We start from the raw sequence: 17,500 nt of genomic DNA, 5'->3' as shown, positions 1-17,500 counted from the left end.
CTTACAGACCTATAATTGTGTGTGTGTGTGTGTGTGTGTGTGTGTCTGCTGGACGTAGGCGGTACTTTTGACTACTGTAGTTTAGAAGAGGCATTACTCAATAAACAACTAAAGTACCAGCCGCTGGTACAGGTCATTATACAGCTAGGCTACACGTGTCAGCTAGTGTGTTTATATTTGGCAGCCTGGACCATGTCCATAGGTTAGTGGTCAGAGGCCTCAGGGTTATGGGCTTGACCACGTGTGAAGGAAAGAAGACTGATAAATATTGCTCAATCTCCTCCATTATTGGCAGCCACTGCATTTGGAGGATAAGATGTTTTCTGTACACATAACTCCCCTGGTGTTAGTGGTATTTTTTGTATGCTTACTGTACATCACTATTATGTATATTATACCATCATACTGTATATGTATGTGTGTGTATGTATGTGCATGTACTGTAAGTTGTGTACATCCTAGATGCTTCTTCGTATCTATAAAATGTGACACTTGTTAAACAACCCATCAACATGATAGCAATGGAACTATGTTTGAGCCCCTGCAATGTATTTTCAAAAATGAGGGTCTAAATAAAGAATTACAATGTGTGTGTGTGTGTGTGTGTGTGTGTGTGTGTGTGTGTGTGTGTGTGTGTGTGTGTGTGTGTGTGTTGCTTAATGTAGTAAACGTCTATGCTCTGGTCTGGTATTGACTGCATCCGATGTTCTAACAGCTCTAACAGCTGAGCCTGAAGGCTTTGAACACCCCCCTGGAACTGCTGTAGGGATGCTTCAGATAACAGCAGAGAGCTCCGCTCCTGTGGGAGGTTAATGGTCTCATTCCTAACTAACCTGTGGTGTGCTCCCTCCCTGTCTGCTCCACCCCTCTCAGATATGTGCCCCGATTCTGAGCTGTTATACTGTCCTCAAGTGCCTGGGTGCCAGGGATGACACACTAGAGGTGTGTGTGTGTGTGTGTGTGTGTGTGTGTGTTTATTTGAGTCTGTGCATGCATGTGTGCCTGTGAGTGTGTGCCTGTGTGTGTGCCTGCGTGTGTGTGCCTGTGTGTGTGCCTGCGTGTGTGTGTGTGTGTGTGTGTGTGTCTATAAAGAGAGTGACACTAACCTCATTCCCGGTGGGCGGAGCTGGGGGCAGGTCTACGAGTGCCAGCTGGACCACGGTCTCCCACACGTGCGCATTCGGACCGCCGGCGGTCACTTTGAACTGGACCGGCTCGGTCAGGCTGGCGCCGTCTCGCCGGACGTAGATGGACCCGTCGGCGCGCACGGCGAAACTGGGGTCGCTGCTCTGGAACACAACCCCGTCGTTCCCCAGGCAGTCATCGAACGTCACTGTGGGGGGAGGGAGGGAGAGAGGGAGGGAGAGAGGGAGGGAGGGAAGTGGGAGAAGAAGAGAGGAGGGGAAATATAATTTCAGTCAGGCAGACTCAGTTTCAATTTCAGTTTCAGTTTCAGTTTCAGTTTCAGATTCAGATTCAGATTCAGATTCAGATTCAGATTCAGATTCAGATTCAGATTCAGATTTAGATTCAGACTCAGATTCAGATTCAGATTCAATCAGGCAGACTCAGTTTCAGTTTCAGTTTCAGTTTCAATTTCAATTTCAGTTTCAGTTTCAGTTTCAGTTTCAGATTCAGATTCAGATTCAGATTCAAATTCAAATTCAAATTCAAATTCAAATTCAAATTCAAATTCAAATTCAAATTCAATCAGGCAGACTCGGTTTCAGTTTCGTTTTCAGTTTCAGTTTCAGTTTCAATTTCAATTTCAATTTCAATTTCAATTTCAATTTCAGTTGCAGTTTCAGTTGCAGTTGCAGTTGCAGTTTCAATTTCAATTTCAATTTCAGTTTCAGTTTCAGTTTCAGTTTCAGTTTCAGTTTCAGATTCAGATTCAGATTCAACCAGGCAGACTCAGGTATTAGCTGAGCACTGAAGAGCCAATCACACAACACAGTCACAGTGACTTCAGCATTTCAGCATTCAGCATTTCAAATCAGCATTTTGGTCACACAGTAGACACGCTGTTCACATCCGATATACAGTAGATGACATTTGGAATGCAATGCTGCAGAGGCCGTACACGCGGTTGCATAGAGTACGCAGTAATAGGTCAATTTACCCCGGCACACTCACACAGGCACCCATACACGAACACAGTGACACACACACACACAATGCACTCATAGTGATGCCAATACAGTGAATTGGAGATGAGATGCCCTGTATTAAAAGATCCATATAAATTATACAAATGATCTCTATTCAATAAGCCCTGGTTTCATTCCCTGGGAGAGATCCAATGAGGGGATGTGTCTATATCGTGTTACGTTAATTACAAGCAGTTGTTAAAAAGAAACAGTGTAATAAATGTATACTTTCTGCTGTAAGACATGAAGTGAAACTCCAGCCAGGGACTCTGCACCACGCCTGACTGGGCTCACTATTGACTCCCACCACAGGGGTGGTATGCGACAAATTAGCATGAAAATGAGAAAATGTCCTTATCCTTCACCTCCCTGAAAAATACACAGCTCTGCGAGGGAGGGAGGCTTTCAGTTACTCCACTAATAGAACACAGATAATGGAGATAACAAAGACGGTCCGGTCAAATACAGTGTCCTGGGTGTCCAGTGTGTCCATGTACAGTCCACCGGGCAAGGGTTTCAAATTGAGAGAGAGAGAGAGAGAGAGAGAGAGAGAGAGAGAGAGAGAGAGACAGGCAAGCAGAGAGACGGAGAGAGAGAAAGTGTGGTGTGTTCTGGGTGCACAACGTGAGGAGTGCTCCTTGAACATCTCTTTGTACAGTATATGGGTGCCGAAAAGTTAGTTTACCTAACTGATGACAGTTTGCAAAGCATTGAGGACATTCTCTCACCGAATCAAATCCGTTACACAAATTGTGTGTGTGTGTGTGTGTGTGTGTGTGCGTGCGAGTCAGTCTTTGCTCTCTTACTCGAAACAAAATGTCTCAAACTGGGTTTTGAGAATTCAAGAGATCAAACGAAACCCACAATGCAACAAACAAGCGTTCTTGTGGCCTGTGTGGGACCCTATGGCCTCCTGTCTCCCTCAGGGATTACTGAGTCTAGACAGCATCTTGAGAGGAATGCCGGTCAGAAAACTTTCTCTGCCCCCCCCCCCACACACACACACCCCCCCTCCACACACCCCCAGACTGCACGACAGCTGACCCACAGCTTCCGTTACACCAAGTATGTAACTTTACCCTCCTGGCTGTGTCTCCTTTGTTGTCCGGACTGTCTCATTCATCTCTTAAAACACCATTAACCTTCTGTGTGAAGAGGAGGCCAGACAGCCGGCGCTGCCAGACAGAGATGCAGACAGAGACTATGACACACAACACCACTCAGTCATCCGTTAGATAACAGGTGTTGTCTGAGGACTGCTGGCCTGCGGTCTCGGGGACGGACGAGGACACTGTACCGGAGGGGGGGGAGCTCACACATCACTTCCTGTCACTGGAGTGGTTAGCTCCCACCCTTTGTCTGTCCCCACCCACCCACGCGTCTTTGGCAGATAACGACTTTGGGACAAAAGCGCTACAGTTGGCACGTGCAAACTACAGTTCTGGAGGGGTATGGCTATATTTTGAATCTAATTCAATTTAAGAAAGAAGTAACGAAAGAAAAAAAGAAAAGAAGTGGGAAAAAAAGAAAGAAAGAAAGAAAAAAAGACAAAAAGAAAAAAAGTGTACACAGAAGTGCTGGTGTATCACTGAAGCAGTCAGCTATGGTTCCACAATAAACAGCAGGTGGTCTAGATTTGTCTTATCCCCCCCCCCCCTCTCTCTCTCCCTCTGTGTATTTCTCTCTCTCCCTCTCTCTTCCCCTCTCCCCCCCCCCCTCTCTCTCTCTCTCTCTCTCTCACTCGCTCTCTCTCCATCTCTCTCAATCTCTCCCTCTCTCTCTCTCTCTCTCTCTCTCTCACTGTCTCTCTCTCCATCTCTCTCCATCCCTCTCTCTCTCCATCTCTCTCTCTCTCAGCTGGGCGTGGAGCCAGTGGTGCAGCAGTGTTGCGCCATGGTTGGTTGGCACAAGTCTGTATGCCGGGGAGGGGGTTGCAGAGGATGGGGTATCTTCAAGAATATCAAAGTGGTATCCCAGCTACCCAGCTCAGTGTGTGTGTGTGTGTGTGTGTGTGTGTGTGTGTGTGTGTGTGCGTGCTCATTGGGACGGATGCCCAGTGTATGCGGTGTACACAGAGGGGGCCGGAGTTGGTACAGATCCCAGCGACGTGCTACTATGCAGGTGTGTGTAATGAGCACAGGTGTGACAATGTGCAGGTGTGCAGAAAATCTGTGCCAGCTGTCCAAGTGCTTACCCCCCCTCTCTTAAACATGTACCCACACACACACATTCATTCACCTCAATGCGATGGCAACCTCTGCTTTGTACTGCTTTTGGAAACGGTGTGTGCACGAATGTAAGTAAGTGGTAAGTAAGTAAGTAAGTAAAAGGTCAGCGGTTCGAATCCCAGCTCCGACTGTCCACATGTCGAAGTGTCCTCTAGCAAGACACCTAACCCCAAATTGCTCCCAATGAGCAGGTTAGCACCTTGCATGGCAGCTACCGCCATTGGTGTGTGAATGTGTGTGTGAATGGGTGAATGAGAGGCCATTGTAAAGCGCTTTGAGTGCCGCTAAGGTGGAAAAGCGCTATATAAGTGCCGTCCATTTACCATTTACCATTTCAAACTGTATTTATAGAGCGCTCTTCTCAGCACGAGTGCACAGAGTGCTTTACAGTGGAGAATTAAAATAAACATACAGTTCACATGTGCAAAAACCATGGCAACATGGGGGGGGGGGTCAATAGTTGGGCTACAGGTCGCCAAAATAGTTTTTTAAAAGAGTTCTCAGAAGTTGAGGCTCTCAGGTCCTGGGGTAGGGCATTCCAGAGCCTAGGGGCCGTCGCCCCAAAGGCTCGGTCACCCTTAGTCTTTAGCCTGGTCCGAGGCACCACCAGGAGCCCCTGGTCGGACGACCTCACTGACCGGCTGGAGGAGTAGGGGTGGATGAGGTCGCAGATGTAGGCGGGGGCTTGTCCAAGGAGGGCTCTGTAAGTGAACACCAGGACCTTGAAGACAAAAAAGTCCAAAAACCCTCTCTAAACAAGCAACACGCTGAGTCACCAATTCTTGCCCAATTATGAACAAACACAGTGCTCTCTGTCCAAAGCCTGAGTCCACACACACATACGCACACACACACACACACACACACACACACATGCACGTGTGCACACACACAAACAAACACACACACACACACACACACACATGCACACAGTCCCCTCCTAAGAGCTCCATTTCCTCGCAGTCTGGTCGATGCCACAATAAAAGAGATTATAAAAATCCGCCCACAATAGTTTAGTGAGGCCCAACGGTCACAATAAGCAGGAGTGTGCTCTCCATTGATCTGACTAACCAGAGAGAAGCCCTGATGTGCCAAAGCTGCTGTCGCTAGGCTAGCACCAATAAACTGCTATAGCTAAGGGCTCACGCTAGGGTTTTGCTAGGTGCTTTGGGACAACGGCTAGCGTTTATTCTCTTTTTCAGTTCTCAAAGAGAATATAATAACAGTAATTTCTTTTAATATATATATTTTTTTATGAACATGCTTAGCGAGCAAGAGCAGCAGGAGGGCAGTGTGTGTCTGTCTCCCACCAGCTGGATCATTAAAGTGTGGCCCCTCTCTCTCCTCTCAGGAGAGATCTCGCTCCTAACAACGTGACGAGGAGAGAGAGAGAAGAAGAGAGGGGTGACCTTCCCACAGCCAGTCCATTATGACCCGCCGGAAGTGTTGAAAGAGCGGCGGAGTAAGAACCGCAAGCAGGAGAGGATGAGAGAAGAGGATGAGAGGAGGGGAGAGGATGAGAGGAGAGGAGAGGATGAGAGGAGAGGGAGAGGGAGAGGAGATGGAGACAGAGACGGAGAGGAGAGGAGAGGAGAGGAGAGGAGAGGAGAGGAGAGGAGAGGAGAGGAGAGGAGAGATAGAGGAGGTGAGAGGAGAGGATGAGAGGAGAGGAGATGGAGATGGAGAGGGAGAGGAGAGGAGAGGAGAGGAGAGGAGAGGAGAGGAGAGGAGAGGAGAGGAGAGGAGAGGATGAATGGAGAGGAGAGATAGAGGAGGGGAGAGGATGAGAGGGAGAGGATGAGAGGAGATGAGAGGGAGAGGGAGATGAGAGGGAGAGGAGAGGAGAGGAGAGGAGAGGAGAGGAGAGGAGAGGAGAGGAGAGGAGAGGAGAGGAGAGGAGAGGAGAGGAGAGGAGAGGAGAGGAGAGGAGAGGAGAGGAGAGGAGAGGAGAGGAGAGGAGAGGAGAGATGTGGGGGAGGGTCACAAAATGATGAGAGGGAGCCGGTAAGACAGGGCTGGATGGACGGAAAGAGGACCTGCAAAGAAGACTGTAGAACAGAGGGAGACAGAGAGATAGAGAGAGAGATGGAGTCAGTAGTGGACAGGAGAATGGAGGTAGACAGAGGGAGAGAGAGAGAGAGAGAGAGAGAGAGAGAAAGAAGGAGATGGAGTCAGTAGTGGATGGGAGGATATTGTCAGGGCCCATTGGTTTAGGACAGGAGGATGGAGACAGGAGCTGGCTGGGAGTCTGGCTCTGGGACTAGTGGACTGTCTCTCTCTCTCTCTCTCTCTCTCTCTCTCTCTCTCTCTCTCTCTCTCTCTCTCTCTGTCTCTTTCTCATTTTCTCTTCTTATCTCTCTCCCTCTCTCTCTCTGTCTTTCACACACACACACATGCACGCAGGCACACGCACAAACACACACACACATACACACACACACATACACACACACATCCCAGCCTATTGGAATGGCTGTGATCTTCAGATGGCTGTTTAAGCAGGTTAATTGGCCTCGCATCCCGGGAGATAGAGATAGAGAGAGGAGCTGGATGGAGAAATTGTGTGTCTGTGTGTGTGTGAGAGAGAGAGAGAGAAACAGAGGGAGGGAAAGATGGATGGCAAACATTGGGGTGAGAAAAATGGCTGTTTTTCAGAGAAATGTCTGTTTAACCTGATCCTGTTAGCTGTTTCTAATTATGATGATTAGCCCCTGAATGTGGCTGTCGGCCAGAGTTTCTGTAAGAAACTGTGTCTCCCTTCGAATAGACAAATATCCCATATGAGATAAAGATGACATTCCATGGTTGGTACATTCTGTGGACAACAGTAATTGTTGTGGTTAGAGATAGAGACCTGGGCGCCGAACCATCGGCCGGTTATCTCGACTCAAAGGCCATAAGCCGCAGGAGAGACCAGACCAGTCCAGACCAGTCTGATCAGGTAAGGGGGGGGGGGGGGGGGGGGTTGGAAAGCCCCCGAACCATAAGAACCGTGCTTGAGCTCAGATGCTTTGATTTGGGCCAGACAGCCATACAGACAGGCAAGCTAACATTAGACTAGATGCCATCTTCTTTTGTATGCTAAACCTTCTGTAAATAAACAGCTTTTGATTGTCGCTCGAATCCCGTGTTGGAGAGATTCATTTGGAACACACCTGGAAAAGGGACCCTGGACTGTGTGGTATTGTGAGACATTGGGGGGCGTCTTTTATTGAAATCTAAACACAACGCAGAGCTGAATAAGGACAATAATAAAAGACAACGAAAGTCAACAGGTATGATGGCCGCAGATCAGACAATGACTGCGGGGAGTGTTAGTGTGTAAACGCGTGTGTGTGTATGTGTGTGTGCGTGCGTATATGCGTGTGTGCTGGCGCGTTTGTGTGTGTGTGTGTGTGTAATCAGAGCAGGCTGGATTTGTACAGTGAGTCTATGGCCAGATTTGCTGCTGCTGCCACCCCCTCCTGGGTGTGTGTGTGTGGGGAGGGGGGCGGGGGGGGTGTCATATAGCCTGGCTCCGCCAAACCAACGCGTGCCATATATGGGTAGGCACACAGGGCAGTGGGTGGCTACAAGCGCAGAGGAGTGATTCACCGATCACCGACGCAGGAGTGGGACAGAGATCTTAGTGTCGGTATTAGGCACTCGAACACAGAGGATTTCATCACTGCTGTCCTCTGTCTCTTATAGCCCTTTTCCACCAAAAGAACTCTGGTTCGTGAACCGGTTCGTTTCAAAATTCCTGGAACCTTGGTTCTGTCCAGAGAACGGGCCCGTGTTTTGACCAGTTTTGAGCCGAACCGTTTTACGCCAGCCCACGCCCATGATTTCGCACTGAAAAACCTACTATTTGGTGGTGCCGGTTCGGAACAAGCTTTCGGGTTCCCGAACTCAATTCTTTTTGGTCTAAATGCTCGGAACCATTCAAAAATAGGTTTGCAAACCGGCACCGAACCGGTTCCCTCTTGGTGGAAAAGGCCTATTAGAGAACTGTCAGTGGAACCTGTCAAAGCTCCATTCTCTACCAGTGGAACCTGTCAATTCCCCATCCTCTACCTCGAGAACCGTCAGTGGAACCTGTCAACACCCCGTCCTCTGACAACTGACAGGAATGTTCTGTTTTCCGGAGGTTCTATTTATCTTACAGTATCTCGCTTGACTTTAAATAGGCAACTTTAAATCGGTGACTGCCATGGATGCTTTGCCAAATCACAGTATACGCCAAGAAACCTCCTCTCCCTATCTGCCCTACTACCAGGGAGTACTGAGTGAGGCTTCGCATAAACACACACACACACACACACATTGGCGATTTTATAGGGGGGGCAGGGGGGGCAAGTGCCCCCCCTGATTGGACAGCCCACCTCTGCTCAGATTCTTAAAAAAAAAAAAAAAAAAAAAAAAAGAATTCTTTTTTTTTACTAATTAACACAATTATTAAATACATAATTGTGGTTTGTACCAGTTTGTGTTAGATCATCATACATTTTAAAAGTGTATTTATTACTTAAACTAGGCTACTTTTAAAAAAAAATATAGGCCTATATTCATAATCCACTAATGGCACAACTCGTCCGTCGAAAAAAATGAGATCTGACTGTACTGCTCAGTGCTCAACAAGCTACAACCAGCCAACCTGCTCATAATGGCAAAAAGAGCTATAAAAACAATTTACCACTTCTTCATAAAATAAAATAAAATCTGGCAATGCTAATGAAGAAGCTACCCCTCGAAATGACAGCGCAGCAGGTGCAATCGAATGCAGAAGTGCTCCAGAGGCTATCGGAGCTAGCACTAGCACTAGCAACATCACCATCAGCGAGGAAGCTAGCACCAGCAGGCAGTTGCAGTTTGATGATGTGATGTTGGGTATGGCCTAGTGCTCGGTCATAAAATCATATTGACATGCTCGTGGTGTCTAGATGAAGTTTGATGCGTTGTACATATCGAATTGTCATACGGATTTCTTATTAGCATACTGTTCACAACTGGTATTCTTTGTAAATAGATGGGACGAGACGGCAGAACAGTTTTTTATTTTTTCTCACGTCAAAATGTTGCCCCCCCTACTCTCAGAGGGTATAATCGCCTATGCACACACACACACACACACACTTCTAATGATGGATTAGTATTCTAAACAAGCTCTGGAGCACTTGATTTGGCTTCATAAATTCTCCTCCATCATCCTCTCTCCCACACAGGGGTCCAGAGAAGAGATCCACGCCCCTTTTATGTGTGTGTGTGTGTGTGTGTGTGTGTGTGTGTGTGTGTGTGGAGCAGCCATGCACAAAGGAAAAAAACACGTGAAAAACAAACTGAAACATGAGCAATGCGTTATCCAGTCACAATATACACTTCACCAAAACCTCTTCTCCCTATGAGCCCTGCTTAGTAAATCACTTCCAAATGATTAAAAACAAAAAACACACATTTGTTTCTTTCTGTAATCATTCCATTCATTATTCATATTCTTCCCTGATTTTCGTTCTGCCTCTAGTGTTTGCATGGGCAAATGAAGATGGAAGACAGATGGAAGGAGGGAGAGAGAGCGAGAAAGAGAGAAAAAAGGGAGGAAGAGAGAGAGAAAGGGAGAGAGAGAACGAGAGGGAGAGAGAGAGAAAGGGAGAGAGAAAGAGAACGAGAAAGGGAGAGGGAGAAAGAGAGAGAGACAGGGAGAGAGAGAGAAAGGGAGAGAGAGAAAGAGAGAGGGAGAGAGAGAAAGGGGGAGAGAAAGAGAGAGAAAGGGAGAGAGAGCGAGAGAGAGAGAGAGAGAGAGAGAGAGAGAGCACTGTGGTAAGACTGTAAGCTGGGGAAAGGCCTGATAAAGAGTGGGCTCTCATGGCAATTAGGTCTGGCTTTACTGGTGATTAGAAGTGAATGCAGAAAGAGTCTGTGGGTGGTGGGAGGGGTGGGAATCGGTCCCCCCTGCATGGGAGGAGGAGGGGTGGGAAAGGGTCCCCCCTGCATGGGAGGAGGGGTGGGAAGGGTTCCCCCCTGCATGGGAGGAGGGGTGGGAAGGGGTCCCCCCTGCATGGGAGGAGGGGTCGGAAAGGGTCCCCCCTGCATGGGAGGAGGGGTGGGAAGGGCATCGGAGGAGGAGGGTAAAAGATGGAGGAAGAGTGAAACAGAAACTTATCCAACTTTTCTCCCTGGTACGCTGCCGCTGTTGTTGTTACTGAAAGCTGCAGTCAAAACACTAAGCCCTGGACAGTTCCTAGTCTGCCTGTCTGTCTGGGCTGGATCCCGGACAATCAGATATAACACACACACACACAACCACACACACAACCACACACACACACACACACACACACACACACACACACTGTAAACAGTATTTTGATAACGAAGCGCTGACCACAGCCCATATCCCCATAATGCTCCTCTCATTTCCACACGGCAATCATGTCTCCACTTCATTCAATTTTGGCCTCTCTAGCCTGGCTTTCTGTGGCTTTCTGTCTGGGAGAACCCGGATTACTCCACTGGTGGCTGCTCAATGGGTTTTCTGGATCGATGGCGTACAACTCCAGTGATGAATCTGATATGCAGCGTTCCCCTGGCTGTCGGTTCACATCCCACAGGACTCCCGGCCACCGTGGTGCAAAGCACTGCAGCAAAGACCAAGACAGACACAGCCTAAGCCCTGTTTATACACACTCAGCAGCAGCGCTGGAAACAAGCGAAGCACAACATCAAATAAGAGGACACCTGTGTGTGTGTGTGTGTGTGTGTGTGTGTGTGTGTGTGTGGGTGGGTGTGTGTGTGTGTGTCTGTGTGTGTGTGTGTGTGTGTGTGTGGGTGGGTGGGTGTGTGTGTGTGTGTGTCTGTGTGTGTGTGTGTGTGTGTGTGTGTGTGGGTGGGTGTGTGTGTGTGTGTGTGTGTGTGTGTAACAAGAAATTATGCAATATGAACACACTTTATTTTAGAGGGCTGTTCATGAGAAATTACGAAGCAATTACACGGAAATTACACAGTAGGAACACACTTTATTTTAGGGGGCTGTTCCTGAGAAATTACTTGGAATTTACGCAGTAGGAACACACTTTATTTTAGGGGGCTGGTCATGAGAAAAGACCAAGAAACAATCACCTTATTACAAATAAACATATAACATGATAATTCTCTCCAATTTACAAGGAGTTGTATCACCTCATTACTATGACATTAGTGCTGCTTACTTTCACCTTATTTATATTAAATTACCTTTTTTCTATTTTCTAAAAAAAAAACTTGGTACTATGAAATTACTAGGTAATTTTAACCTTGATTCTAAGACATTTCTTGATAATAAGCACCTTATTACTAGGAAATTAATAGGTAATTTCAACTTAAATTTTTGAAATTACTTGATAACTAAATGGTAAATGGACTGCACTTATATAGCACTTTTCCACCTTAGCGGCACTCAAAGCGCTTTACAATGGCCTCTCATTCACCCATTCACACACACATTCACACACCAATGGCGGTAGCTGCCATGCAAGGTCCTAACCTGCTCATTGGGAGCAATTTTGGGGTTAGGTGTCTTGCTCAAGGACACTTCGACATGTGGACAGTCAGAGCTGGGATTCGAACCACTGACCCTTTGATCATTGAACGACCCGCTCTACCAACTGAGCTACAGCCGACCCCACTACCACTACCACCTTATTACTTGGAAATTATAAGGTCACTTCAACCTTATTTCTAAGAAATTACTAGGTAATTACCACCTTATTACTAGGACATTACTAGGTAATTTTGCAAAAAAAACAAAAAACAAACAAAAATAATATATATATATATATATATATATATACACAAAATCCACTTCAAATATGAATTTAATACTGTAAAATATTAATTTAATACTGTAAAATCCATTCATATAGAAATGAGGCCATGCCCTTTCAGTCGTGCCCAATCTACGTCTGCCTGACAAAAATTCAAAACATCAGCCTACAACTGCTTGTGCTAGGGTTAGCTAGCTCACGTTATCTTTACCGGATACAAAAAATGCACGACCACAGAACTCCTCTTATATAGCCTATGCCAGTTTTTTTGTTTTGGATTTTTGCCATCTTGTAATAGGGGGCCGCTAGCCTGGCATCGCCAGACCCTACTCGCTATTCGCAAATGCGGAGAGAAACAGAATGTGAGCAGGCGAGAGGGCCACAGCCAGAGACTAGTTTGGGAACCCCTGCCATATAGAATACAATAGGATAAGATATACAGTAGGGATGCACCAATTGCAAAATTCTGGGCCGATGCCGATGCCGATGTTTAAAATAACAATCCGGGCGATGGCCGATGCCGATGGCCAATGTTTATTTTATTTAATTTTTATTCCCCCTTTTGTGCCATGGAAACAAAGAAATGAAGTGTTTGGTTCCAAAAGGTCGATTTTTATTTCACTTTAATTTGAAAGCAAACTACACGTGCGTTTGCAGTGTTACGTCACGGATCTTCGCAGACCAAATAATTATACATTTGAATAACTTTCAGCTCGGAAGTTCGGTGAGGACGACAATCCATCCCTCCATCCCATCCCCGCGTTTGCCGTTGTGTTGAGCACGCACAGGTTGAACCGGTTGAACTAGCATACACAGAACTAGCCGCCTACCGAGCAAAATAATCGTACAGGGTACTTCTTGCCATGCCAATGTGTACCATCCAAAATGTCCCTAAATCCTTAATGTCAGTGCCCTTGTGTAGGTCTGTGTTTGCCTCGGTGTGTTTGCCTCAGTTTGGCTGGCTAAGGGACTGGTGTTCGAATCCCATTGGTTGCAAGGACAGCACAACTGGATGTCACGAACACCAAAAAGGGATTTCCAGGCGTGCATATGGTTAAATGAATAATATTCTTTATATGAACTTCTTCTTCTTCTTGCAGCATATTTGCTTAGGCTACACTCATTAGACCTATCAAAACTGCTGATGTCTCTTAATTGCTTTGAATTGATCTGGATTTATTAGGCTACGTTGCATTATTTCAGGCTTTATGGGTTGTAGGCTAAAATACCCTAATTTTGAAACTTGTGTAGGCCTTACTGCTCATCTGTGCCCAGCTGACAGACGAATACCACTGCTTTGTCTCACGTTTATAGCAGATCATATTCAATGTATCCTGAGTTGTGTAGCCACTATTTTTGGTCTTAGTTACTGTAGAAACTGTAATATACATCATCTGTTCTACATTTGCATGACTATTCAACATTTCACCCCATCAAGGTTGGGGGGGAATACATTTTGAGGTTGAGATAACTTCTTCAGCACATCACGTTGTGGGGAAAATGCCACATCACTTTCCTTGAATGCAAAGGTTTCTCAGTGTTTGTCACCCTTAAGTTTCTCAAACCAAGGCAGTGTAGTGGTAGCTCATGCATTTGGTTTCAATACCATACCCAGAGCTCTCAGACGTGCCATTAAGTGGGATGATGGGAACATCACTCATCAGAGCTGCTGTTCCTTGTTATTTTCTTCTTGGTATGCTTCTTCTTCCTGCTTTCCTTTTTATTTGATGTTACTTTGCTCCCCCCTGCAGTTTATTTCTTCTCTCTTTGCAAGCCCTTTCAATTGCTTTTCAGGTGTATTAGTTAAGATTCTTGTCTTCACACACTTTCTCTTTGTGCACTGGGATATGGCCTTTTAAATAAGGGGATAGTTTCATGTGCAGACACATGCAGTGCGGCTGGGATGCAAATATGTGTAGCCTATGTACAGTTATTGAATGTGTAAGTGGACAAAATCAACAGACAGTGTTTGAGAGATAAGAAAGGTCTCTCTCCCTCTCTCTCAGAGCCCATCTAGTAGGCCTAGGGCACAAAAAAAAACAATAACATATATATTGATACTTTATTAAACCATACAGGATTTACAAAATACAAAAAACACTAACTACACTAACATGTCTGATGACATTGTGTTCCAAAAGCAATAGTGGAGAAATAAGTGCAGAATATTGTCAAGTCAGTATTTTGTAAGTCACAGCTTCTGAGGTTTCTTTTTGCAGTCTTCTGTCTTTCTTCTGGTTTGCTCTGTTTCTAACCTGAGGAGAGGAGAAGACAAATTACTAATTATGAAACTAAAATCATATTTATTAATCCAACTCCTTCCATTGCCCAGTCTACAACTCCTCTATCATCAGTACCCTTCCATGGTGCCCCAGTCTACCTGTAGGACTTTTATTGTTGTTATTGTTACACATAGTCCTGTATGTTTTATTGTAATTCTGTCCTGTTGTTTGTAACTTAGTGTAACGAGTGCTGAATTATTGTGAACAGGTCACACTTGAAAATGAGTCCTCTGAACTCAACGTGTTTTTTTTTACCTGTATAAATAAAGGTTAAAAAATTAAAAAAAATTAAAAAGGACTTGCCCTGATGAATTCCGGCTAGAAGGCAGAAGATTACTGCTCCAAGGGCCGTAACTCCCACAGCAAAGGATATTTCAGCCGAGGTCATAGCTGAGAGGTCCCAGGACATGCTGGTTTCCATCTGTGTGCCACTGTCCAAAGCCCTGATCCTTGTCGGTGTTCCAATTATGGGAATGACCAGGGCTACTCTTGTCCTCTTGTGGGCATTGGGCGACTTTGTCTCAAAGGTCTTAGCTGACAGGTCAAAGTCCCAGAACTTGCTGGTTTCCATCTGGTGGGCATTGGGTGTCCTTGTCGCAGTTTGAAGACCAGTGAAGGGAGCAAGGTCAAAGTCCAGTAAATCCACTCTGGGTGGAGTGGCAGCCCACTGTTTAGGCACCATGAAAGACATCAGGGTTTCTCTGAAGGCTTTGATGTGTGAAGGCTCAAGCTTGATCGCTGCCACAAGGAGTGCAACTCCAATGAATAGCTTTAAATGCTGAAAAGCCATGTCTGAAATGTTCACAGGAAATTCAATAGTGAATTCTTTCTAGGGTGAGATGTGAATCTTTAGAATTTTGTTTGCTGTCTTTGTTATTCTTGATGATGATGTCATAGAAGAAAGCTGATGATGTCATAGAAGAAAGCTGTGGAATCATAGAATTGTCATGACAGCCTAGCATTCTAGTTCCTTTTCTCATAGTTTCAGTGTTCCATCTATGGCATCTCATCCTATTTATTAATGTTGTAATTTTAACCTTGATTCTAAGACATTTCTTGATAATAAGCACCTTATTACTAGGAAATTAATAGGTAATTTCAACTTAAATTTTTGAAATTACTTGATAACTAAATGGTAAATGGACTGCACTTATATAGCACTTTTCCACCTTAGCGGCACTCAAAGTGCTTTACAATGGCCTCTCATTCACCCATTCACACACACATTCACACACCAATGGCGGTAGCTGCCATGCAAGGTCCTAACCTGCTCATTGGGAGCAATTTTGGGTTTAGGTGTCTTGCTCAAGGACACTTCGACATGTGGACAGTCAGAGCTGGGATTCGAACCACTGACCCTTCGATCATTGAACGACCCGCTCTACCAACTGAGCTACAGCCGACCCCACTACCACTACCACCTTATTACTTGGAAATTATAAGGTCATTTCAACCTTATTTCTAAGAAATTACTAGGTAATTACCACCTTATTACTAGGACATTACTAGGTAATTTTGCAAAAAAAAACAAAAAACAAACAAAAATAATATATATATATAAATACACAAAATCCACTTCAAATATGAATTTAATACTGTAAAATATTAATTTAATACTGTAAAATCCATTCATATAGAAATGAGGCCATGCCCTTTCAGTCGTGCACAATCTACGTCTGCCTGACAAAAATTCAAAACATCAGCCTACAACTGCTTGAGCTAGGGTTAGCTAGCTCACGTTATCTTTACCGGATACAAAAAATGCACAACCACAGAACTCCTCTTATATAGCCTATGCCAGTTTTTTGGTTTTGGATTTTTGCCATCTTGTAATAGGGGGCTGCTAGCCTGGCATCGCCAGACCCTACTCGCTATTCGCAAATGCGGAGAGAAACAGAATGTGAGCCGGCTAGGGGGCCACAGCCAGAGACTAGTTTGGGAACCCCTGCCATATAGAATACAATAGGATAAGATATACAGTAGGGATGCACCAATTGCAAAATTCTGGGCCGATGCCGATGCCGATGTTTAAAATAACAATCCGGGCGATGGCCGATGCCGATGGCCAATGTTTATTTTATTTAATTTTTATTCCCCCTTTTGTGCCATGGAAACAAAGAAATGAAGTGTTTGGTTCCAAAAGGTCGATTTTTATTTCACTTTAATTTGAAAGCAAACTACACGTGCGTTTGCAGCGTTACGTCACGGATCTTCTCCGAATCTGCAGCTGGGTAGGCTACGTTTTGCAACAAAAAAAGGCATAATTGTTGCGACATAACATCGGCCACTACCATCGGTGAATGTCATTTTATTTGCCGATGGGCCGATGGCAGTCAACAAGGCCAACATCGGCCGATGCTGATGTTCGGCCGATGCATCGGTGCATCCCTAATATACAGTATACAGTATGTACCTACATACATTGTCAGTATAAATAGCCTTAGTGAAAATTTGAAAAAAGAAAGTACTTTACCCCACCTGACCTGAACAGGGCAAACATTCCTTTTGAATTTGGACTTGAACTCGGTCAACTAAAGCAGGCAGGTGGGCAACTGTCAGTTGTTTTCTAGTGTGACGCGACGACCACAATGCAATCAATAACAGGTGACAGCACCTGGAGCTGAAATATTCACTAAGTTGTTATGGAACGGGCACAGCATGACAACAACACAGAGAGCAAAAACAACACCGGCCTGATGACTCATTTCAACAATTATGTTTCTATACATAATTAGCAACAAGAGGGCGCTTGGTGTCCCGGCCAGGCCATCAACGTGGTGGGTGGCTGTCCTCGCAGGCAGGGACACCTGCTTCCACTCTATTACCTAGACAGGTAGCGAGGACCTTCGATGTGTGTGAAGGGCACTCTGTGTTTCCCAAGTTTGTAGGGACTCGTGTATTCAGCATGTGCAGCATTAGTCATTCATACAACAGACAGACAAAAGGCAAACATAACAAAACATAGTGAGGAATAAAAAAATAAAGTAGAAATAGAATCACTAAAATCTATAAAAGCCAAGAGATGATAAGACTATACAACATAATCATTGTCTGTGCAATGT

The 17,500-nt window shown here is 45.4% G+C and overlaps 1 protein-coding gene across 1 annotated transcript in view; it reads right to left on the bottom strand.

Annotated features, from left to right (window-relative positions):
• LOC311315495 (cadherin-4-like) overlaps positions 1 to 17,500 on the bottom strand; it is a gene marked incomplete at both ends in the record, with an annotated part of 270,228 nt that overhangs the window by 74,164 nt on the left and 178,564 nt on the right. Inside the window, one exon of the mRNA XM_084446164.1 lies at positions 1,107 to 1,333. Within this exon, the coding sequence (XP_084302290.1) occupies positions 1,107 to 1,333 (227 nt within the window). The remainder of the gene's footprint in view (positions 1 to 1,106; positions 1,334 to 17,500) is intronic.

The sequence above is a fragment of the Borostomias antarcticus genome, assembly GCF_949987555.1.
Source record: "Borostomias antarcticus genome assembly, chromosome: 11".
Classification (NCBI taxonomy): Eukaryota; Metazoa; Chordata; class Actinopteri; order Stomiiformes; family Stomiidae; genus Borostomias; species Borostomias antarcticus.
This window is presented reverse-complemented; position numbering and strand designations above follow the sequence as displayed.